General features: G+C 39.9%; 4 protein-coding genes across 10 annotated transcripts in view; 1 reads left to right on the forward strand and 3 right to left on the reverse strand.

The window, feature by feature from the left end:
• Positions 1-6,020, forward strand: part of LOC116318379 (cAMP-specific 3',5'-cyclic phosphodiesterase 4D-like) — a 104,375-nt gene extending 98,355 nt beyond the window's left edge. For all 7 annotated transcript variants that reach the window (XM_039598792.1, XM_039598791.1, XM_039598794.1 and 4 more), the window contains one exon: positions 979-6,020. In XM_039598792.1, the coding sequence (XP_039454726.1) occupies positions 979-1,545 (567 nt within the window). In that variant the 3' untranslated portion in view covers positions 1,546-6,020. The remainder of the gene's footprint in view (positions 1-978) is intronic.
• A 136-nt stretch (positions 6,021-6,156) lies between these two features.
• Positions 6,157-9,133, reverse strand: LOC116318397 (gamma-interferon-inducible lysosomal thiol reductase). Its single transcript, XM_031737393.2, has 7 exons — positions 8,901-9,133; positions 7,868-8,056; positions 7,709-7,780; positions 7,498-7,590; positions 6,912-7,064; positions 6,391-6,459; positions 6,157-6,304 (listed from the first exon to the last, which is right to left on the reverse strand). Exons 1-7 carry the CDS (start codon positions 9,039-9,041, stop codon positions 6,245-6,247), a joined length of 777 nt encoding a protein of 258 aa, XP_031593253.1. The 5' UTR covers positions 9,042-9,133; the 3' UTR covers positions 6,157-6,244.
• A 1,390-nt stretch (positions 9,134-10,523) lies between these two features.
• Positions 10,524-12,254, reverse strand: LOC120433015 (piggyBac transposable element-derived protein 3-like). The gene has a single exon (XM_039598457.1). It carries the CDS (start codon positions 12,252-12,254, stop codon positions 10,524-10,526), a length of 1,731 nt encoding a protein of 576 aa, XP_039454391.1.
• A 6,779-nt stretch (positions 12,255-19,033) lies between these two features.
• Positions 19,034-24,253, reverse strand: LOC116318253 (phosphatidylinositol 3-kinase regulatory subunit beta-like). Its single transcript, XM_031737209.2, has 10 exons — positions 24,140-24,253; positions 23,920-24,025; positions 23,688-23,786; positions 22,717-22,897; positions 22,421-22,546; positions 22,163-22,305; positions 21,884-22,060; positions 20,766-20,837; positions 20,249-20,410; positions 19,034-20,164 (listed from the first exon to the last, which is right to left on the reverse strand). Exons 2-10 carry the CDS (start codon positions 23,991-23,993, stop codon positions 19,975-19,977), a joined length of 1,224 nt encoding a protein of 407 aa, XP_031593069.2. The 5' UTR covers positions 23,994-24,025; positions 24,140-24,253; the 3' UTR covers positions 19,034-19,974.
• Positions 24,254-24,609: the final 356 nt, after the last annotated feature.

Below are 24,609 nucleotides of genomic sequence, written 5' to 3' on the forward strand. Positions count from 1 at the left end.
CCCTGTGTTGTGTGTTGTGAAGTTAAGAGTTAGCAATAAGCTAATATACACGCCTTCATAGGCTGAATCTAAAAGTACAGTGCTGTGCATGTCTTTTGCCACCCCTCATTTCCTTGTGTTTTGCTTCCAAGGAGCCGAACTTTATTATAATCCTTTTAAAGTGCTCTTGAGCAAAAGTTCTCCAGGATTTCTGAAAGTCTTTCAAAGTTTTTCTTTAGACATTTGGCTGCTTTTTCACTCACTTTCAGTTCAGGCCTTGAACCTGACCTTTTCAGAGGGATGTGCTGTGCAATGCATCGGGCTCTACAGCTGATGCAGTGAAAGAGTGGCTGTCAAGAAGCCATTCTTAAGGAAGGGTAACACAGAGAATGGCTGAGGTATGCCAAACTACACAAGAACAGGACTGATGAGAGAGCGAGAAGTGCCACAGTGAATATCTGTAAAACACAATGGAGGCTCTGTTGGGACTCTTGTCAGCATTGATGGAATTATGACAACAGAAAAGTAAAGTCAGATTTTGATCCATCATGCAGCACCATCTGGAAAGTGTCTAAATGGCACCTGTTTTCTTCTTGAGCATGACAAAGATCCCAAACACGTTGCCAATGCAGTAAAAGCACACCTGGATAAAAAAAACACATAATCGAACACTATCAGTCGTGGATTGGCCTCCAACGTTACTGAAGCAGCAAGCAATCTTCACTAAATTGTTCAGTTGTTTTTGCCTCATATACTTTATTTCTATGTATATTTGAACATGTTTCTAAAAATTGCTGCAGGTATTTCCCATTTTCCAGGCAAAATACCAAAAAAATGAGGAGTGGCTCAAGACTTTTGCACAGTTTATTATTCTTCCCATGTCTCCAGAAACCACCTCTCCAGTATTTACTCTGCAAACGTCATCCAGTTTGTCCTTTATGTATTATACTCCTGTCACGTTTGCTGTTGTATTATTGTTAACATTATTATCATAACCAGGTGGGATTCATTGACTACATTGTGCACCCACTGTGGGAGACCTGGGCCGACTTAGTGCACCCCGACGCTCAGGACATCCTGGACACGCTGGAGGACAACAGGGAGTGGTACCAGAGCATGATCCCCCGCAGCCCCTCGCCTTCCACCCCAGAAGAGCACCATGCTGAGGTGGGACCAGCAGCTGTGGGAGCAGGAGCACCCATCCCTTCTGGAGGAGGAGGAGGGGACAAGTTCCAGTTTGAATTAACTCTGGAGGAAGAGGAGGAAGAAGATGAGGAGGCAGATTCTGACCTGGAGAGTCCCATAGAGGATCAGTCTCAGTCTGCAGGGGAGAGGCACCGAGACTCCTCCCCCCCATCTCTATCTCCAGACCCCCGCAGCAGCAGCGGCAGCAGGTACCGTCCCCCTTCGCCTCACCCATCTCGGACCTTGAACCTGGCTGCCATGTCGGTGCGGAGCCCCAACCCTCACAGAGCACTGGCCTCCCCAGGGCGGGAAGGTGTCGACAGGGACAGAGAACTGAGCCAGGAGGGCGACGGAGTGGCCTGCCTGCGTTTGGGCACATAACGACCAGCACAACCTGCCCTGCCTGAGAGACACGGGTGCTGGATGTATGTCGATGGAGGCAGGGCAAGCCTTTACCAATAATGTCTGTAAAATCACCACAGTCCCTTTACACTGGAGACACCCACTCTGGAGAACAGAGGAATGTTCCCCCTCTGTTTTATGTTTCGTTTTTCAGCAAGGAGAATAGTTTTTGCCTATCTTTGGGTGCCTGATAGGCCGTCCTGGTTTGTTGTAGCTTCAGTTTGGAGAGTCCCAGACAGAAAAAAAGAGAACGAAACTGCTGCATTTATTCTGGGAAGAAGAACGAAGCTGAGGCCTGTACTCTAACAAGAGGTAACAAGGTAAAGGAAATGTCTTCCTTCAAAATAACTGTGACATTTGGACGCAAGCAGCGAATGAGGACCGCAGTGGTGTGACAGGGTCTTGGAAATTATTTTGCACCATAGTTTTAGTTTAAGGTATAAAATTATTGAGTCCTCGTTGGATTAAGTGAGTCTGATTTCTTTAAGAATGATGTGAGAGATGAATCATTTTACCAAATACAGGATGTAAATGAGAAAAATCGATGGACTTTAACCTCAGGGTATGAAGAGAAACATAAATCTAATGTAGCACAGATGTACTGGGTACCCCCTAACCTGACCACCCCACCCCAAACAGTCTTTCCAGTTTGATTTACCTCCAAGCCGGACAAATGAGACTTTAACCCGCGGCATGTCTCTACATTTAATCAAAACCCTTTAATATAAAATTTGGCAACTTACATACTTAAACCAGCTTGTAGCACCACAGAAATTGAACACTGAAGAAGACTTTACCCCAGTCTCACCTGTTGAAACTATAAGACACCACCTGTATAATTAGTTTAAGCTTTATTTTATTTTGTACCTGTAATGAATTTTAATGATGTCATTGTTCTGTTTTGATTTTCGACCTGTTCCTTGTTGTACATTAGCTGATCTCGTCTGTGGTTAAGTGCTTAAAAAGCATTTGTTTTGTTTGGTTTTTTAAATCAGGGTGCCTCCAGTCCGCAGTAGCACTTTACTGTCTCGGCCGTTTCAGCTCTTCTGTTCAGTCACAAAAAAAGGGCTTCACCCACTGTAGGCCTGCTGATCACAAAAACACAGTACAAGGCATTTGACTAAAGGTACCAGAAGGCAGGGCGGGAAACTAACCAGCTTTCACAAACTAGTGTCTCAACAAAGGATTTGATGGCCTGCAACATTATTAAAGTTCCTGTTCATCTACCGGTCAGATAATATTGGAATTCTAGGACTGCATCTGTTTGTTTTGAGACAGTCCAAAGTTGCGCAAACTCCAACAACTGTAGGTGAAATATAAAACCCAGCCTCCCACCTCAGACCCAAACTGAATCCAATTCTGAATATTTATTCTTATGAAAGAATAATGCTGGCAAAAACCTTTTTTTTTTAATAATCAGCCAACAATGAACCACTGCTATAACAAAGTATTGTGTGGCATCATATTCATCTGTTCTATAGATGTTCCACAGATGCACATGCTCCCTAATTTTAATTTAGTCATTTTTCATTCAATCCTATTTCTACCATCCTGATGAAAATGTGTCCAACAAAGAAACTGTTCATTTTTTAAAGGCTCCCACATGTTTGTTGGGAAAAACTATTCATGCAGTCACATTATTTCTGTCTGCACTGCTACAATTAAAACCAGCAGCTACAGCTACTACTGTTTTGAAGCTCTGTGAACTTCTATGAAGTGCTCATTCAAATTGTTTGTTTTGTTTTTAAAACCAACATTTGTGTAGTTGTTTTTGTGGTTATATTTTATTAAACTGCTTATAAGAGATTAGAGAGATTTGTGCTTATGTCCAGGGAAATTTAAGATGTACTGCTTGTGACTTGTAAAAGTAACAAGTAATCTACTATATTACTTCTGTAACACGTGTATTCATCATGTCTTTCAGATCATAGAATTCCCAAAACTCTGCGAGCATCCTGTTAACTTGCATCCAAGGAAGCCACTTGGATGTTTGACAAACTATCAGTGTGTGCATTTATAATGGCTGATAGATGGAAATTTAAAAGCTTCAGCCATGTTATGAGTCTAGATGTTGAGGGCACCTGAGCCATCAACCATCTGATCTGAACAGAACGGGGAAGACAAACCAGCAGTGTAGTTCATCACAGGCTTTGACACCTGTTTGATTAAGTCACACTTGAGCTCAGAGCTCTTTATAAAAGAGGCCCTTGCTGTTGATTTTGTTTTTGTAGGTATTTTAGAAAATGTAAAAAATGCCAGCCTTATCCTTTAATGGTAAAATGTTTTTACGACACACAAACCTTCAAACCTCAGTCAAACGTAAAACATGTTTGCACATCTGAACTAAAGATGCTGCTTCTAAATTGCTTTATTTTCCCAAAAAAACAACGAGGATCTTTGAATTCTAAAATCCCAGCGGTGTGTTTTCCTACCCTGCCGACAGATACCGATGTAGAGATCAGAGAGAGCTCAGGTGGCAGAAACAAGTCACCTGTAGTTAATCCTAAACAGAATGTGCTCCATCAGCTCTTATTTGGTAGATAGTGCTCGACTGGGATAAACGTGTGCCACAAGTGTTGACAACACACAAACACCTGCCAGCCTACAATGCTGTACATTTTTACACTAGAGATTTTAACCTGATGATTGTATCAAAGTCATTAACTTTATAGTGTTAGTTTTTACAAATGATACATGTTAACAGTATTTAAGGCAAAAGATTCAATAGATTTTGTGCAGCTTAGGATCCGTCTGTTCAGTTCTTTCCTAATCAGATAGCTGAGACTCGAGGATGTGTGTAGTTTCAGGTGTTTCATGACTTTGTCTTTCTGTACCAAGTACACATTCAGCCTAGAACAGTGTTTGTCGCCGTCACTGAGGTAGAAAGACCGGGAAGTAAGCAAGCACTACGCAACATACGATGCACTTCCCAGTCAGGCAGTAGTAGAAAACACTAGTCCAACAGTATTTCATTATTTCAGCTAGTAAGCTTTATTGATCAGCCTTACGTGGTTTAGGAACGTTTTGAGCCTTGTGCTAAAGGACCACTGTGATGACTTTGAAATGCTGATCCTCAGACTGTTGTTCCATTCATTTTTCCGTGGAGAAAGAGGAAAGTGGGAAAACTGTTGCCAGACATACATTTTTTGAGAACGTTTACAAAGTGTGCAAAAGAAGAAGGCTCCAGATTTAGAGACAGTTTAGAGGTATAATAAAAATAATTGTGAGTAGATATGCTGTCATATTATAAAGGTCTCCTATTAAACCGTTCACATTGTAATCAAAGCAGTTCAGTTTTTACAGTAATTTTTACTCATTAGCATATTTAGATTTCAGTATCCAGCTGACCACAGATGCCTTCACATGACAGAAGTCTCTGCTCCTTCCGCATTTGGCTAGTTTTATTAATTATCTAGAGTGTAACAGGCTGAAGTAAGCCAGTGAACCTCAAAGCCTTTGAGCATCACCCTGAAGAGCAAACATTTTTTAAAACACTGCATTTGAACGTCTGTTTTTTGTTACGTCATGAAAAAACTTCAACATGTATCGTTGCAAAAGTTGGTTTGTGGTTCATCAGCCACGAGTCAAGATCCTTTAACTGGATCAAAACCAATCAGTGCTAAACAGCTTTCTATGAGGAGAAAACATATTTTAGCTACATTTTTGCATAATGTAGCCATGTGAACATGGCTACATTATCAAAGAGCACAAACAAACAGCAAAAAACAATGGTTTTACCACCACCCCGCAAAGAAGTTTATTATATTTATACTACATTTAATTAAGGAATAATTGTCCAAAAATGTAAAAATACAATAAAAAATTTGGCTTCTAAGATTAAACTGATTTTCTCAGATGTGGCACAACAAATAATGTGTTTCTAGTTAGTAAGTCATTATTTTCTCTTATTGTAACACAAAAATGAACAAATTAAAAACTGATATTTTTATCCTGTGTGATACTTTAAGTAGATATACAGCAACAGTTTTCTGACAGCGGGTGTAATTTGCTCAGCACTGAATAGTCTGAGGAGTTACAGCAGTTTAAACTCAGCACCGTGGCTCTTTGCAGGAAGACGTCAGTGCCATACAGCGCCATCTGTGTCGGTGAGCGGGAGCGTTCGTGCTTCCACACAGACTGTGTTGCACTGACTCCGCCTCCACCCACGTCCATGCAGTCTTGTTCTTTCAGCCTCTGTGTCGTGCAAACTTCTATAGAGATATTTATTCTTCAGATGTGTCTGTCGATACAAAGTACTGTAACATAGGATGTCTGATTTTATGTTCTGGAGCCTAAAAATCAAGTATACTTTACAAGTATGTATCCACCTGCCACTCCAATGTTTTTGTCAGAGAAATTAAATCTATTTTTGTTTTGCATTTTAAGCCAAAAGAGTCTTGGGAGTTCAGGGTGTTTTAAGTGGAAAATGCCAATAAATTATATGGAAATTTTTATCCTGCGTTTGGCTGCATTTGTTGTTATAAAACAGATTTGAATTAAGAGACAATTTAGTTATCTGCTCTGTTACACAAGAAAGTTATAATACTCTGCCTACATTTTCATAGTATTAACAGCAACACTGAAACAAACTAAACATTAGTATGGCTAATTTAATGTGTCACATTTGGCTGTTTTCCTGTAGGACTGACATAACTTTCAGTTTCAACTTTTTTCATGCTCAGCAGACGCTTCTGTCGAGCCGGACCGGAGCTCCAGTGCAGGCTGGAGGTTTCACCCCCTGTAGAGGCAGAAACGTGCACAGAAAGTCAGACGCCAGTTTTGTGTTTGAATCAAAGCACTTCATTCACAAATACATCTACTCACCTTGTAGAGACGACAAACCAGTTGGAAAAGGGACGACATTGCCTTGTCTTCATTCTCTTCTGTGTATTCCTGTAATAAGGACAGCACTTAGCCCCAGCATTTCCTTCTGTAAACCCAACAAAAGCTATTAAATTCACTTGAAATATTTGATTATCCAAGTTTTCCTTTTTAAACTTTGCACCCAAATTATGAATTTTAAACTTACAACTCTTTCCACAGTAATAATTTCAGCTTAGTCATATCAGTTAAGAGTTTAAGCAGCTGATAGGGACTACATGATTTTTGTGCTTTTAAAAGAAAAAAAAAAAAAAAAAAAAAAAAAAGATCCTTTCACTTCAGCTCTTACAGATTTGGTGTAATCTGAATAACTGTAGAAACTAGGTGTACAAAGATGCACAAGCCTTGTCTGAAAACATGAGTTAGTTCATATTCTCTGCAGCTCCGAATTAATTTCAAATTCTAGCATTTTAAAATCAAAAGCATATATCAGTATATTAAATAAATCTCAGCTCGCATTTTACCCCATTGAAGGTGATCCAGGGCACATGTGTGTGTGCAGGGTTCAGGGCTCTGGTCATAAGAGCGTTGGCACGCATCAGCTGGTATCCCAGATCTCCTTTGACACACGAGTCAACTCTGGACCAGGGCACAGAGGGAGCATACAGCCGGAGACACTGAGACAAAAAGCCAGAGAAAAAGCAGAAGGGCAATGACATAGCCGATGTGATGTCACCCATCAGTCCGTTCAGTTTTTGAGCTGAGCATTTATGATTGCCATTTTTGCTTTTTGATGTCAGGAGCTGTTGCAATCCTCAGTTAAAGAGTAGGCCGTCCTTTTCTCCTTTGATTTGTTGTTTTTATTTAATCAGCATCAGAGTGAACATCATACTGTATACAATAAGAGTTGAAACCAGGGATTGAGACCATAAACTCATCAAGAAACAAATTTTCCAAGGACATGAATCAGGTTAGCAGGGGGGTTATTTTCTTGATGGCCTGTGCTGGCTCCTCAGGACTATGAGCTCAGCTATGACAGTAACAGTTGTGATCGTTGGAAATGAAAACGACCCTTATATTATATAAACATTTTTTTCTGAAGCTACTCACAGACTGTGCAGTGCTCAGAACATCTGCAGATGCCTCCATGCAGTAGATGATGTGAAATGCGAGAGAGTGTTCGGTTAAATGGAGGATGCAGGCCTGAGGAAGAGATCGATCAGTCTAGAAGACCAGGCAGGGGGGAAAAAAAAACAAAAAAAACAAAACCAACAACAACAACAACAACAACAACAACATGCAAAGCTTAAGCTGTTCAAACCTCGATCATGTTTCCTCTGCATTCAGGCTCTCCGTGCTGACAGGTGAAGGGAGAGTTTGCTGAGCGAAGCTCCTACAAGAGAAACAAAGCCCAGGTTTATTCAGGTGAAACATCTTTGATTTTGAACTGCATGCATCAACAGAGGGAGGACTGATGGACCTTAGCATTCCCATAGGGCACCAGTGTGACAGCCATGATGTCCTGCAGCATTGTCCAGGTGGGGAAAAGCTGCTGGGTGATAAATTCTCTGCAGTCTGGACACAGACTCTCATAGTACAGTGTGACAGATACTCCAGGGACAGCCTGGTTTGGCCTGGTAGCATTAACCTCCATACACTGTTTCTCCACCTACAAAAACAGAGTTAATTCTTACTGAAATCGGATGACATCAAGACAAATAAAAAGTGCTTTTCATAGCTGCTGACATGTTTTACATTTACAGAAAACACTTTTCTGAAGTGCATCAAACACGCTCACATACAAGTTCAGTGCTGAAGAACATTTCCATGACATGTACCATGTACAAGGATTAATTTTTAAAAAGTAACAAATGTGACTTGAACCATTTTGCAAATTTAAAGTTTAAAACACAATCACTGGAAAACTGAAAAGAATAGCTCTTAGGTGCTCTGAGCATTTTCTACATTATTGACATTATAAAAAAATAAAGAGGAAGGACAATGATTAACATTAATAAAAGAGAGCTCAAACTGGTCTAAGGAAGCGTCACTGCACATTCATCTCCTCCTCCAGACTCTGTTCTCTCTAAACTGATTAGGTGTTTGCATGATTTGACCTCGAGCTGCTCTGTCAGTCACATGAACAACCTCTGGTGTTCAATTTCTGAGGCATGACTCTTATTAATGTCCAGACCAGGGAAACTTTCAACTCCACAAAAACTGTCCTCTATAGGTACAACAGTGATGAATGATACCATTTGGGTGCACAGTAGCAATATTAAACATTTCCTGTTGTTTTCCTGCTAGTCTTTTGCTTCAAAGAGTTTACATTAAGAAGACGCTTTCATATTGAGAAGACCATTTTATATTCTACTGAGTAAAAGCACATGAATAATGTATGAAAATGTAATAAACTTCTTAAATCTCGCTCAGCTGTCCCTACTTGTGCCTAGCCTATACTAAACTAAATTACTAGTAGGAGCATAGATGACCCCCAGTGTGGTCAGACTTACCCTGCATTCTATCGCTATTTCCAGGGACCTACACCACTGAGAGGGTGGGTAGCGACAGGCCGGTTTGGGATGACACATCCCGAAACCGCTCCGTTCAGTATAGACGAGGAAAAGCACAGCCAGGAATCCCGAGAGCTTCATGTTGGCATCTGCAAAGGAATCCACACAGATCTGAGAAAGTAGGACGGAGGATATCGAAGATGCTCCTCACTGGAACCGCCCAATCAGCTGATTGACTACAGGTGTGAATGCTGCCTTCAGTAATCCTCGGACATCCCCGTTTCTGGCTCCGGAGTATAAGGGAGTAACAAAATAATAATCTGAAAAGGCTGACAGTTTAACCCTCTGAGTCTGATCAAAATCACTACCCTTTCAGCTTGTTCGTGGCCAAAAGTGGCCACCTACAGATTAGGTCTGTAATTTTTATTATTTTTGTTTTTTTGCCATTTTTTTCTGCATAAAGCTTTTAAGTAACTTCAGTTCTTTCCATAAATATAAAATAATTATTACTTTTATATTTTTTAACCCTTTAAACACCAGTTTGTTTGTCCACTGCACCAGCTGGACGACAACCTCAAATCTCGCAATTTTATATAATTGCATTGCTACTGAAATTTCTTGTATTATTAATAGTAGAGTCTGGGGCATATAATTGATTCACATCAACATTGATTATAATGCATTGTTATTTTAGTGCAGAGAGAGCAAAAACATAAAAACTCCCTCTCAGACTGTTCGTGGCCAAAAATGGCCACCCCTTGTTTACATTTACAAAATGCTATAAAATTCATATATAGTAAGAAAAATGTCCAGTTTTTTTTACATGATTTTTTAGATTAGCATCAGGGCTGTTCATGAAAATCAAAATTCCATTAAAATTCTGAAATTTAACCCTTTAAATACCAGTTAGAGCACATAATCATAACAACTCATGAATAGAGAAAATCATAAAATCCCAGTTTTTTTCTAAATAATACATGCCATCTGATTTATTTGCTAACCATGATGACGGTTAGATGCATAGCAATAATTAACAGCATCAATGACATTTATGCAACATTGGGTTTTTTTCTGCAGTGGCAGAAAAACAAAAAAACTCCCTCTCAGACTGTTCGTGGCCAAAAATGGCCACCCCTTGTTTACATTTACAAAATGCTATAAAATTCATATATATTAAAACATTTTTCTACTTAGACCAACTTCATTTTTTAAATGAAAACCAGTCCTAGTCATGAAAACCAAAATATAATTCAAAATTAGAAATTATACCCTTTGAATACCAGTCAAATTATATGTTACTACTATGTTTTTTGGGGGGAAATAGCAATAAAGTTCAAATTTTTTCAGCAGTTGAATGACAAAACCTTTTTTTTTCTTTTTAAATCATTGCAGGTCAGTGCCAGTAACAAAAAGAATTATCATTAATATTAATATTTTGTATTATTCCTGTGAGTAATGACCCCAATAAAAGAAACTCCCACTTTGTTAGTCATGCCAAAAACGGCCTTTTATTGCTTGTTTGTACAAAATACATCCTCTTTCTGTGTGTGTGTGTGTGTGTGTGTGTGTGTGTGTGTGTGTGTGTGTGTGTGTGTGTGTGTGTGTGTGTGTGCGCGCGCGCACTCAGGGAAGGCAGGACACGCAAACCACAGCAGAGTGATCTTTGCAGACACTCTTTCCACAGCTGGAGCAAGTGGTTGCCGTTCTTCTTCTGTTTATACACAGTTCGCACCTTTTCCTCATTTTGTTGATGGGCTGTGGGTCATACTCTGATTCCGATCCTGACTGCTGTATCTCAGCAACAATTGCAGCGGCTGCTTTTGAGCGTGGGGCACAAGGCCGTCTTGCAATTTCTGGAGTCACCAGCATGTGGCCCAGCTCCTCCAGGAACACCCTTCGTTGGTGGGTCTTGGTGGACTCCCACTCAGGATGCACTGCTTTCCACAGGACAAAGGCATTGTATGCTGAGACGTCCAGAAGATTGTAGAACAGAGCCAGTGGCCAGCGACCGGTTTTCCTCCGACAACTGTAGGTGCCAACAACCTTGTCTAGGTTATCCACTCCACCTTTACACCTATTGTAATCAAGGATTGCTGCTGGCTTCTTCTTTTCCCCATCACTGACTGCTGGTTCCCTATGCTTTGAGCTCAAAAGAAGCACATTCTTCCCTCGCTTGGGCATGTAGGAGACTGCCATGGTTGTTTTGGTGAAGGCAAAGAGAGATGAAAGAATCTTCCTCTGTCTCAGCTGAACAAGCTGGGGAGGGAGCTCTGGTTTGTTTCTCCTGATTGTGCCAACCAGAGCTAGTTTTCTTCTGAGCAGCTCCTCTGCCAAGCTGAATGATGTAAAGAAGTTGTCACAAGTGACAGTGTGTCCTTGGAGCCCCTCTGTCAGTTGTAGCATAACTCTCATTCCCTGATTAACTTCCCGGGAACTTCCAGGTGATTTTCCTGTGTAAATTTCCATCTTCCAAGCATAGGAGGTTGCCACATCACAGGTCACCCAGATTTTAATGCCATATTTTGTAGGCTTCTTGGGCATATACTGTCGAAATCCACATCGACCTTTGAATCCAACCAGCTGCTCATCGACACACACGTCAACTCCTGGATTGAACAGCAGGGGGAGACGAGCAACCCACTTTTCCCACAGGACGCGAAATGCAGCAAGCTTATCGTTCCTGAAACGTCCCGGGAGGGTGAGCTTGTAATCAAAGCGGATGTTTGCGCTGATCTGGGCGTAGCGGTAGAGGGGCATTGTAGCACGGAATATTGCCCGTCCGGTCTTGTCAGCCCACAAACCACGCGATGCTTCATGCCTTGAGCGGTAGACACCAGCGAGAATCAGAATCCCAATGTACGCTCTCATCTCCACATCATCCACATCCCTCCAATCCTCACACTTTCGCCTCCCATGCAGGTTTGTGTGGGTGCACAGCAGCTGAATGATCTCTTCTGTCACAAACAGGTCAAATGCAGATCTCAGGGTGCTAATGCGGGCAACTGCATACAGGGTGGGCCCGCGCATGGTCTCCTCAGCAGTGGGAAACCACTCAATATTCCCAGAACGAGACATCCACTCAGGCACCGGCGCCCCGGCGTCTGCCGCTTCTCCTACCGTCTCTGCCATTAGCTGCTCTGCCTCGACTGCTGTCTGTGTATCATTCTCACTTGCTGAAGAAGAGGAATCGGGCACTGGATGGTAATCCTCATCACTGGTAGTGATGCTGTCATTCTCTGAGGAGACTGAAGAAGAAGCCTCTTCTTCAGATGCAGCGGATTCCTCGTCATCTTCGCTTTCTGAGCGCATCACATAGTCAAGTGCTTGAAGCAGTGAATATGACCGTCTTGCCATCTTGCCAGAGCAAAAATGATCTTGAAGCTGCTGGGTTTATTTATAGCTTTACAAATGACTGCACCTGTATAAACCCCAGGACAGAATTACAAACAGTTCCAGTTTGTTGTTGTTTATGCTACAGCTACAGCTTTGAACTTTGCAGTGTCCTGTGAGTTCTTTCTCTGTTTTTTTTTTTGTTGGGAGAGTAGATATTTTGGTGTGCATTTTTTTAATGAAAAGAACAAAGTTAGAGGTGCTTTCATCATGAACATCAAAGTTAAAATTCCCCAGGAAGCTCAAAGCTCAATAGCTTGCATCAAGAGACATTCACATGAACTTGGACGTATGGCAACATAATTTATTTTTCTCTCTTGCAAATGCAAAGTTGTGCTGCAATTTCACACTGGCACTTTTTTTTTCATGCACAAACACAAACCTTTGTCTAACATCTTTAAGATCAAACCTGAATCAAAATTGTGTCATTCTTTTGGTCCACTGGAGTGCAGTAAGCCATCAAACACCCCTATAGAAAACTCAGAATATTACATGAAATTGCTTGCTTGGGCAAAAATGGGTAAATGATGAAATTTGGTAAAAAAAACATTAAAACTACTATTTTCATGTGTTGAGTTTAGAATGAAAGCAATTTTACCTAAATCGTATGATACAGTACTGTCAGTAACAAGGAATCAAAAAAGGTGGTTATAATGGGTTTCAATTGGCCACAAATGGCCACGATAGAGCCAAGAGGAACAATTTAGTGTATAGTGAATATTATTGACATTATTAAGGAGCTGATGTTGAAAATTAGAAAATCTGAAAGAAATACACACCTTTGGGAAGTTTCATTTTCAACAAAATGGTTGAAAGACGAAAAGCAAAGTGGCCACAAATGGCCAGGATAGGACTCAGAGGGTTAATTAATATATATTAGTATTTACTTTAAAAAAAAAGCCCAAAATTCTAGCTTTAACTAGTTAGCCACTTAACTTAAATTTAAAAGAGAAACGCAGAGCAAGGTTTGACGGTTTTTCTTCTTTTCTTTTCTTTGCAGAAACAGCTAATGAAAGATGAAAGGCGGCATCTTGGATTTTGACCTTGGATTTTGATGTTATTAATTTGCAATGTGTAAAATTCTATGAACTGCTTATGGGCAGATCCACTGTTTGCCTTTTTAAATTCTCAGCAATTGCACTGACACAATTTCGAAGCTAACCGTTAGCATTTCTGTGGCTATAAACGAGAAAGTTCTGCTATTTTCACTATTACTGAGATCAAAGGGTGGCTAACATTTGCGTTTGAGAGTAAGGCACAACACTGAATCTGTTCTGTGTTCTGTGTTTGGGAACTGGGTGCTTATGTTGCAAGGCTCTGGTTTAGTACAGGTATCAATAAGCTCAAAAAGTCTCTCTTAATGTTCTTTTGAATACAATGACAGATGTCCATAGTTGTGATCCAGCTTCATATTTCTTGTACTCTGTTGCTTGCTGGTTGATCGTGTTTCTTTCCCCTTTCACAGTGATTGGAACTTACTAAGAAGCTAAAGGGTGAAGAAAAGTTCAAGAGCAGATGAGTAAGACGGTTGCTCACACAGTTGTCTCTGTCAATTTGGCGTTCATGGTGTGACTCATTGACACATAATTATGTAATTCACAAGTGATTATAGGACCAAAGCTATTGTATGCATAATGTCATACATACAGTGCCTTGCAAACCCCTTTCACATTTGAAAATCTTAATTCAAATGATAACAGTGTTGAAATTGAATATCGGCTGCTGCTGGATGTTGACACGTACTGTAACATCCTTTTGACTTGCTCTCACTGGATCTGTACTGTTAACAAAAAAGACAACAAAAAATAAACAAATATTAAAGTCCACTATGACCAGAATATAAATAAAATAAAATTATAAAGTACTCTAGCTTGTATGACAGCAGTCTAATGGCTAATAATCTGTAAGCCGTTACAGATCCATTAATATTGGTGACCTAGACTACATTAGCTGCTGTTTTTTGACGCCATTTAGAGAGATTCAACAAGGTGCTGAAATGATTGGATTAAATAATACTCCAAACAACCCATGAAGCTATAATCTCAAATTTATTTGGGATCTGAAAGTGCATACATGAACAGTACAGTTCTGAAGTTGGTAAAGTTGGGGTTTACATTTAAAAAAGGAAGAAGAAGAAGTTTAATACCACTTTTCTTCTATGACTCCTCAATAGACGCACAAGCTGATTCTGATTCATGACAACAAGCTGAATGTTATTGCATAATCAATACAGTAAATAAACAGTTACAATAACAGTATTTTATCACAGCAATAGTCTTACAACTAATGCAGCTAAACCCTTTAGATCAGATACAAAAAAAAGAACAAGTGTATACAGCCACAATGGAAAAGATTAAAATGAAAGATACAGAAACATCATTTTAACAAATACGATAATGCATGTGAGCCAGAGACAGAGGTATCGGATCAAATGCACAGCTCGTCATGAGAAAGAAAACAGATATATATTCTATACTAAGTAGTTCCACATCACGTGACCTGCTAGATCCCATCAGGTTACGGCATGAAAGAAAGGACAACAGCCAAGAGATTGGGTGAATACAAATATCTCACCAGCCTCCTTCCACCTAATCCATCCCCACATACCACCTCCAACTGACATACTTACTAACCTCCATCATAATACTGTACATGAACACATGCCACACCATCTTTCTTGCCCTACATAACTAATACCTCAACATAACTGTTTCTGCTGTTACTTTCCCATAAACTAATTACAGTAGACCAATTTTCTCTTTCATGCCACAAATCTGTGGTATCTAGCATAAACGCCAACAAACTTTTGGAGGTTCCTGAAGGGAAAAAACAAATATTACTGGTACTAAACCTCAGTATGATTCGCACATATAAATTCAAGGACTACACAGTTCTAAAGGTCAAACGCTAAATGGCAATCATTTGTTTCTTTTATTTAGTTCTAAACCTCAGCAGGCTGGTTAAAGAGCCTACCTTTGATAATTAACATCTGTGTATTTGTAAGATATGTGAATATCTGTAAAATTTCTGTAGCTGTGTATATTTCTATTCATATACAGCAGCAGATACAACATGGTAATGGTTGTTGTATCATTAGGTAGCAGATGATGACACTTCATGATTCCCAGCAGGGATCATTTCACCATCTCTATTTTGTTTTTGTTTGCACAGTGATAAAACATTAAGATACACAAAGAGACAGAAAAAGACCGAATTGTGCAAATGCTAATTACAAAGAGGCATGACTTTGCTGAAGTACATATCCTATTAAGTGGTCAGCTCAATGAAGATGCCACCAACTGAAGATAAATATATATATATATTTAAAAAATCAGTGCTACTATGCATCAATCTCATGAGCAACTTGACGATATTTACAACTCCCACATGTCCACCTGCCTTAGTAACAGGGTGAAGACAGTCACAGCATCTCCACCTCAAATGTGGAGTTACGTGTGTGCAAATGCTATGCTTTAAACCTAAACTCCACAGAGCAGTGGTCTTTGTGCACATATAACCTGTGTAAATTGATTTCATATTTTAAATTCTTGCTACAAAATTTACCGAGATAGCTAACACTTCATTTTTAGAAGTTATATATATATTAAATAAATATATTGCAGTTATATACTTTAGTACAGAGCCCCTCTGATGACATGGTCCAAAAAATAAATAAATTGTGGCCACAAAATACTACTTTGTGCCCTCGAAATAGTATAACGTGCCCACAAAATACTTATTTGTGGCCACGAAATACTATTTCGAGGGCACGAAATAGGTATAACGTGCGCACGAAATGCTAATTTGTGGGCACAAATTGGGTATAACGTGGCAACGAATTACGCATTTGTGGCAACGAAATAGATAACGTGAGCACATCATATTGATACAATTCCTGGACAGCTGCGTGGAGACATAAGCATAAGAGTAGGCTAAACCTATACACCATGGACAGAGACAGTATAATTGAGTTTTATTTTAGGCTGGGAATGAGCTACAAATGCATTTTGAAAAGCCTGGCAATGCAAGGAACCATTATTACGGAGAGACATTTAAACAGGATATTGAGAGCCCAGTTACTTTACAGACATAAGTACGACCTGGAGCCGGGATAGATTTTACTGTCAACCAACTGCAAGGGCCTGGGAAGGATCACGGTTATGTTATGTTGTAGTGTTTCGTGCCCACAAATTAGCATTTCGTGCGCACGTTATACCTATTTGGTGCCCTCGAAATAGTATTTCGTGGGCACCATAACGTGAAGTAGTATTTTGTGGCCACAATTTATTTATTTTTTGGACCATGTCATCAGAGGGGCTCCGTACTTTAGCACTCAATCTATTCAGTGTGCAAAAAATACAAAAAAGACGACGACGAGATAACGTGGCGGCGAAACGGACGCCTACATTTTGCTTTCAGTCCTCCTCGCGCTGTCATGTGACGATTGTGGCGCACTCCGTCTGCGACCTGTGCAATGCAGCGATGGACAGTTTACTACTGTGCGACACTATTTCACAGACTGATGTGGTTACGAGCACGACAGACCACAGCCAACACGAAACCATTTCCATTTGCTTTGATAAAGAACTCGTCACAGTTCGACTCGTACTGACAGGTGATCGAAAGAGACGCAAAGGAAAACTACAGCAATAAGTGCCTAGCACCATTAATGGAGGCTAAACAAAATCAATTTTATAGCTGCTGGTGTCATTCTAATACCAGAACTGGTATCAAAACAGTTTCCAGCCATAATATTCTGATTTAGTAATATGCATTATACTTTTTAAAAACCTGTTACACAATAATGGCATGCAAAAGTCAAACATATACACCTTTTCACTGCCACAAAGTAGGAACCTGACAGTTTGTCTCTCCCTTCGTGGCAATAAACAGTCTGACATTTAATTTCAAGTGTACATACGCAATGACAATCAAGAACGTGTGACCATAAAGAGAGAAGTGCATTTTAATGTGACCCGATGACACAAGAAAAAATATATACAGGTCACGATATGTAAAATTAACTCTTCATATCTTTATATATGTTTAATCGTTTCTTAATTCATGGGCAGACCAAGTCGACTATGCTAGGTTTATTCACTGCTGTGTTCTCCTCTATAAAAATAGTTTAATTGATGATATCCACAAGCACCACTTCATCTCTGCTCAAAAATTGCACAATCAAAGAAGTCCCTGGGTTACAAACCTGCTACTTATCCAAGGCTGCACACACCTGGATAGGTCTGAAATGTAAACAGTTTTAATTTTAAATGATACTTTTATCAATATAGACACAATTTTCTGCCGTGTATATATCTCATTTACACTTAAGAGGAAAAAAAAACTTCTCAGGTATGATCTGCTGGTGTGGTTCAAAAAACTAAAAATCATTACCTATCTAATTTTATTATAACATGCTGTTTTTGGTCCCCATAGTTGGAATCTTTACATTATTAGTTAATACCTAGCTAGTGAATATGCCTGCAGAATTCTAGCAGTAATGATAAAAATTGTTACAGCTGTTTGGTCAGTTGTAAGTCTCTATGTTATGTGCTAGGGGTGCTGAGCTAACCGAAATTTGTTAGTGGGTACCAATCCCACATGTTTATTTGTTTTTTATCATTCTCAATCCAAAAAAGTAGAAAAATGTAAAATCTAAACTCAATATAAAGCCTTTAAAAAATGCCACAACACACCCACTGCTTTCACAAAACTATCATACCTGCTTCTTTTTTCTTGTGTCTTTTGTTGACAGTTTGTAGCCACCAGGGTCATGGCTAAAATCATTAAAATCATTAACCTTCGTTTTTATAATCAGACGCCATGCATTTAGGGAAGTAGCAACTACCTTGTTATAACATATTCAACTAGAGATTGGTTTGTCTATCTGTTTGGTTCATCAGACTGTTGTTGTCTACATGAGAAACATGTTGGTTGGAAAGAAGCACTTAAAGGCACTATTCTACAGTTTGCTATGAACCTGGAAGTCCTGTGGTATAACCTTGTAAGGTCACCTCAAATCAGGCTTCTTAACTTTGTTTTTTATCCCATCTTCCTTCTCTCTCCCCAACCGATCACAGCAGATGGCCGCCCCTCCCTGAGCCTGGTTCTGCCGGAGGTTTCTTCCTGTTAAAAGGGAGTTTTTCCTTCCCACTGTCACCAAAGTGCTTGCTCACAGGGGGTCATATGATTGTTGAGTATTTCTCTGTATGTATTATTGTAGGGTCTACCTTACAATATAAAGCGCCTTGAGGCGACTGTTGTTGTGATTTGGCGCTGTATAAATAAAATAGAACTGAATTGAATTAAAAAATCTCCTGGACTCCAACCAAAATCACTTCAAACCAAATGACTGTCAAATTTAGATTTCTCACTGAGCAGGTCCAAATCCTGTCAAATTCCTTACTGACCCTTATCAAGGTTAGTTTTCATAACTATAAGTTGTAGTAATGTAGTTTTATAATGTCATGGTTGTGCCACAATAAGAGCTGTAACACACTCACACCTGGTATTTCACAAACTTTTTGATCCAAATTTGGCGCTCCTTATCAGAAAATGAAAAAAATCAATATCATCTAAATGTGAAGGTGAACTGGAGAAATCTTAAAATACAGGAATCCAATCCTCTGCGTGTATTCAGGCTATCTTATTTTGAAAGTGTTTGTTTGGATGCTCTGGCCTTAAAATAACCATAGTCAGTAATGCAGGGTGGTTGTGTCCCATACTGGGCTTTTTTTTTCTGTTCATTTTGTTGTTGCTTCACTGTTTCTATGCATTAGATGATTAAGAAGCTTAAGAAATCAATTTAAGAAACACACACACTGGTTTGTTTTTGTTCAAACAAGTTGAAACAAGTGTGGTAGAGGTCAGGAGTGGCCAACTATAAATACAAAAACTTGATAGCGGTGAAGCTATTTTATATTTGGCTTCTTCATTAAAATAGTAATTTCTTGTGCTTGCATCTAGATAAAAATACAGAAACTTGTGCTGGATTGTTTTAGCTTCAGGACAAAAGAATAATTAAAATCAACATTGCAATGCCAAATTTTGTTATTTGTGTTTTCCTAAATATTTTGTGTGTTTTCTTCAGTTACTCTTTTACTGAAAGGGTTGTATTCAGAATCCAATTCACTGCACAGCTTTTTGCAGCACATTTGGGAAAACTAGTGAGGCTGAATTCTGCACTGGGACAGTTTGGTTGAATATTTACTGCTGACTTCTGCAAAAGCTTCCTGCAAACTTTAGGTGCTGCTGAAAAGTAAATTGGCTTTTTAACCACATAAATGATAATAATAACAAAAGAATAATAACAAAATAAAAAGCTCCAGCCTGGCTCATAAAAGCAGACTAATATGCTGCTGATTACATTGTCAGTGCTGTATCAGTGTAACAGCGTCAAACAACATTCTCAAAACTGGATCCCCGTTCACCGAAACTGGTTTACAGGCTGAAACTACAGGAAACAAATATTCCACATAATATGCATAAACCGCTGAAATTCTCTTGACTGTATTTTACGGATGACTTTTGTTTGGCGTAAAAGCAATGTTTAGATTATTATCTAATTTTAGCACTGAATATTTTAGTGCGGTGATGACACTAACCGGTATGCTGTTTTGAGCCTGGTAATAGTGTCCGTTCGGGTGTGTCCACAGTACTGTTACTGGGTGTGTGCTGGTGTGTCTCAGCTGGGCTGCTGGCTGAGAGCGGGCCAGGCCAGGGTTACATTCAGCTGCTGGTTGTGCTGGATCAAGGATGTGTGACGGTAGTGAAGGACGAGCTCTCTCAGTGATGAGTACAGGTTGTAGGGCTCAGCGAAGCCGTATCCCGTGGACGTCCTGTAAATTACACAGTGTTTCACTTCCCCGTCCACACTGTATGAGAGAGGAAACTGATTATTTGTTATCTACAGGATTGATCTGCAGAGCATCCAAATGTTAAGTACCTAAAACACTCACACGACAGAGCAGGCAAAGGAGCCTCTCTGAGTCTGGCTGTCCCTGATTAAGAATGTCCCATCTCTCTTCCCTCTCAGCAACTCCTCCGCCTCCTTTCGTCTCATAGCACCAACGTACCAGCTCCTCTCCTCCTGGTGGGTATCATCTGCTAGGGTGTATGGGCTAGCAGGTGGAGAGGGAGCGGTATGATGATTTGAAGCAGTTGTGCTCAGTTTTGTTGAGTGTTGGTGTTAATATCGATCATATGAACCAAAAATAGCAACATGGGTGGCGTGATGAGCCACATATACAGTATGTGTGTTGTCAGTGAACATGCCTTTGTGACATTTTACTCTGAAACTATAAAACATTTGACTAATGTGTCTCTTACATCCTTTCCTGCCGTGTGAACACGTGTAGTATAAGCATGTTTCAGGTTTTGAAGTAACTAAGATTGTGTATAAGGGATTTATGGGATTTCTATAAAATCTGCACTTTTTAATTCAGCTGACCACGCCAAGAGAAGGAGGATACTTACTCTTCTTCTTCACTCCTGATACCGAGCCAGTCATTTATCTGGCTCTGCCTGGTGCCTTGTTGAGTTAGCCAGCTGAAACATGGACAAAAAATAGTTGGAGTGCTGTTGCATGTTTATCGGGGTAATTTCCAGGATTTCTTTTTTAAAAAAGGAACACCAATGGGTAATCAGGCTATTTGATCAGAAAATACAAATAAATACAGGGCAGTAAATTGGTATGGAAAACATTGGCCATGATTTTCAGACTTAATGGCATCCCTTTCGCCTAATACTGATGGTATTCATAAAAAGTGCCGCTGCAGACCATTGACTTTACTCTTTAAGTGCTCAGTCCCTTTACTTAAAGAAGGATTGTGACCACTGGTTAAGTAATAGTGCAAATCTTTAAGCTTTAAAATACACTTAAAGTGCTAAATGTATAAGCACTTATTACAAAGAACCACACACATTATATTAGTGGATCATTATTGATTCACTAATGTCACTTTAAAGTTTCAAAAGAAGATTATTTCACCTATATGCTAGAAATCCAATCCAGATCAACGACACTGATCAAAGGGTTACACAGTAAAATGAGAGATACAGTATACACGTTTATTTGTTTTTGTACTGCCCAGTAAATTAAGTAAATTTACAGTTGTGCTTTAGGCTAACTATATTGATACTTGTTCAGGTTTACTACATGTGAAAGGGCAACAGTTGGCTAGAAAGACACGCACTACCAATCAGGCCTATGATAAAGCTCCATACCAAGCATAGTAGAGCCGCACAGCTGTGACAACATGGAGAACAGCTGATTTATTTTCTATGTTTATAACGCAGCTGTGTTATTGGTATGTGATGAAATGTAAGAATCAGATCGAGATACTCGTTTGACTGAGAAGTCACAACGAGCATCTTTCAGTAGCTGTGACGCTGTGCAGGACACACTGTGTTTTGTCTTTCAGTCCTTTGCTTCTCTGATGCACTGATTTTAAAATCCAGCGCTGATACAATGTTTAAAGTCATAGTTTGGCCCGTGCTGATACCGATCTCTTGTTATTTTGGAAATTTTGGGACCTAAATTGGAACCACTGTACATGAAGCCTAAACATGGGACAGTGAAGGGTTGAACTTACACCAGGTATTGATCTCTGAGCTTCCGGAGCTGCACGAGGTCAGGCTTCAGTTTGTTCATTTTCCTGTCGACCTCCATGTGAACCAGTGCCTTGTTCTTCAGCTCTTCCTCTAACTTCTTCTTGCTGCTGTGGATCTCTTCCACCCTTGACTGTAGTTCATCTGAATTGTTTTGAATCCTGGAAGTAAAAATGAAGGAATTACTCGACTAAACTAGCAACTATATTAATACAACTTGTTTTTAAACAAAAAGTGGAAAACCAGGTGTTTTGTGAACGTACTTGTCGGATTCTGTACTGCTGTCTAATGTGAGGAACATGTCGATGTATTCCTTGCTGTAGCGCTCTTGGGTTTCACATTCCTCCTCAAAGATCCGAATGATTTCGCTGAAAGCCTCAATGGCAGTTCGCTTGCTCTGCAGTTCCTAGGAAGAAGAGAAAACAAACTGTTTATTTTTAAGTCTTTAAAGAAAAGGGCTCTGAAAAGAAATGAGTACAAATTTACATGGTGAAAAGGAGACTGCGATTAAGATCATGTACCTGGGAGGTCAGATTCAGCTCCTCAAATAGGCGGTCATACTCTTTGCTTTTTTCTTTATATTGATCCTGAAATATCCTTAGCTGTTCTCCAGCTGCATCAATGTCAGCTTCCATCACAACCTGCTGCTGTATGCACAAAACGGTAAAACAGGATGATGGATTTAGTCTGGACATTAGCACGGCGGTTTTGTTCCAATACCAGTAACAGACCATGCAGTAAAAGTCTTCAGTTGATTATATTTTGTGGTAATGTAAGTAAACAAAAGTTCACAGTTAAATTGCCCCAAAAAGTTTACCTGCTGGTTTCTGGATATTGGATAAAGTAACCGTGTATCCAGTTTAGAGTTGTACTGGGCCAATGACTTCTTCTGGTAATACTGGATCAGATCCGCTACAGAGGAAAAAGCCAGTGGCTCAGAGAAGCCGTACTTGCCCCCATTATGGAAGATTTTAATTAGTCTGTTTGAAGCGTCTTTTCTGCAAAAGTCAAAGGATAGTTGTTCCATAAATAACATGGTACTTATTGTCATTTTAGGCTAGCAAGTAGGGAGCCTTGTTCCCCTTTGTTCCTGGTTCTGTTTAGTCACTCTCGCTTTTCCCGACAGGAGACTTTTAGATCTCTAATATGCAGCCTATGCAGTGTATGCATTTTGGAGGAATATCGAGTTGAAAGCTAAAAAGAGCTGTGGGTCACAGTTTTGCCTATAAAGCCAACTGTAATGTGTGAGAAAGACTGGTGTGTGTGTGTGTGTGTGTGTGTGTGTGTGTGTGTGTGTGTGTGTGTGTGTGTGTGTGTGTGTGTGTGTGTGTGTGTGTGTGTGTGTGTGTGTGTGTGTTCTTTCATCCAAATGTAAGATGGATGACTGGAAAAACACTCGTGAAACACATCTTGTGGGGACAGGGTGTTATGTTGCTGAACATTGGAGTCTGCGCCAAACTCTAATCAACAAAGCTTTATATCTGAAACCTGGTCTGTCCCGATTCCGCTAAAATTAGAGCAAAACCACAAAACGTATAAAGTTACACTTTAAAACCAGTAAAACTAAATTTAGACTCCGAGACCAGGAAATAACAACTAACCTTTGACTACAATATATATATTTAATTTGGGGTTAACTTTGTTTTCACATGAGATACAGACAGATGACTGGTTGTAATGCAGCAATAAAACTCATAAAACCTGGTACAGTCTTTAACTAGTTGTGTTTGATACACTTTATGAAAGTGTAGCCATATGCATACTTGTCACTAATCTTCTAGTAGTTACCTTAATGTCAGCGTGTATTCCCCTTTAATCCTACTGGAAGCATCTCGGACCAGGAATGTACCATCAGGAGTGTTTCTCATCATCTCGTTTACTTCCTCCCTGAACAAATCAAATGGACATGAAGGTTTCTATTAAATATAACAGTCTGAGGAAGACAACGTCAATAAAATTAGATATGCTGTAACAGTGGTGTTGGCTGAAAGAAAGAAATAGTGATAGAAATATAAAGTACCTTGAGATGTTGCCCCAGTACCACTCTGCTTCAAATAGCCGGTGGTCATCAGCGCCACAGTCACATTCTGCCATAGCTTTGTATATTTTATTCTCTGGATGAATTTCTGAAAAGAAAAAAAAATGCAGTTACATTTTTAAGTAGGATTAAGAATTTTACCTTAACTTGAAACAAAACTGCTAAGCAGTAAATAGTCAGTTGCAAATATATTAGAGCGTACCTCCTTCCTTGCTGCTGTTGGTTTTTCCTGGAAGAGACGTACCATCATTATGATCATGAGAGGAAAGGTCCTGCAAGAACGCTGCCAGGGTGTCGGACTGCGCCTCACTTTCACTTTGGCCCATTTCACTTTCCAAGAACTCTGAAACATCAACCGTAAAACAACCCAGCGTTACCCTCCCTGCCTGTTCACATCAGTCTGTATGTGGCGATCTGCGCTCTGCGGCCGTTCTGCACACACTGCCGTCCTCCTGACGAGCCGCTGAGAGGGTGATATCGTTGTGTAGCTTATTCTCGCACCACGTGGGAGACCGTGTCTAGACTAGTTCGCTGACAGGTGACAGTGTCTGACTGCCTAAAATACCAGAACTGGCACTCCTCACTCAGGCACACTCGGGTAGACTCATCGCTGCTTAGTGCCCGACCTCGCCTTGCCTCGCCTAACAAACAACAGCTGTCTACAGCAAGATG

Source organism: Oreochromis aureus, linkage group 15 (assembly GCF_013358895.1).
Source record: "Oreochromis aureus strain Israel breed Guangdong linkage group 15, ZZ_aureus, whole genome shotgun sequence".
Taxonomy (NCBI): Eukaryota; Metazoa; Chordata; class Actinopteri; order Cichliformes; family Cichlidae; genus Oreochromis; species Oreochromis aureus.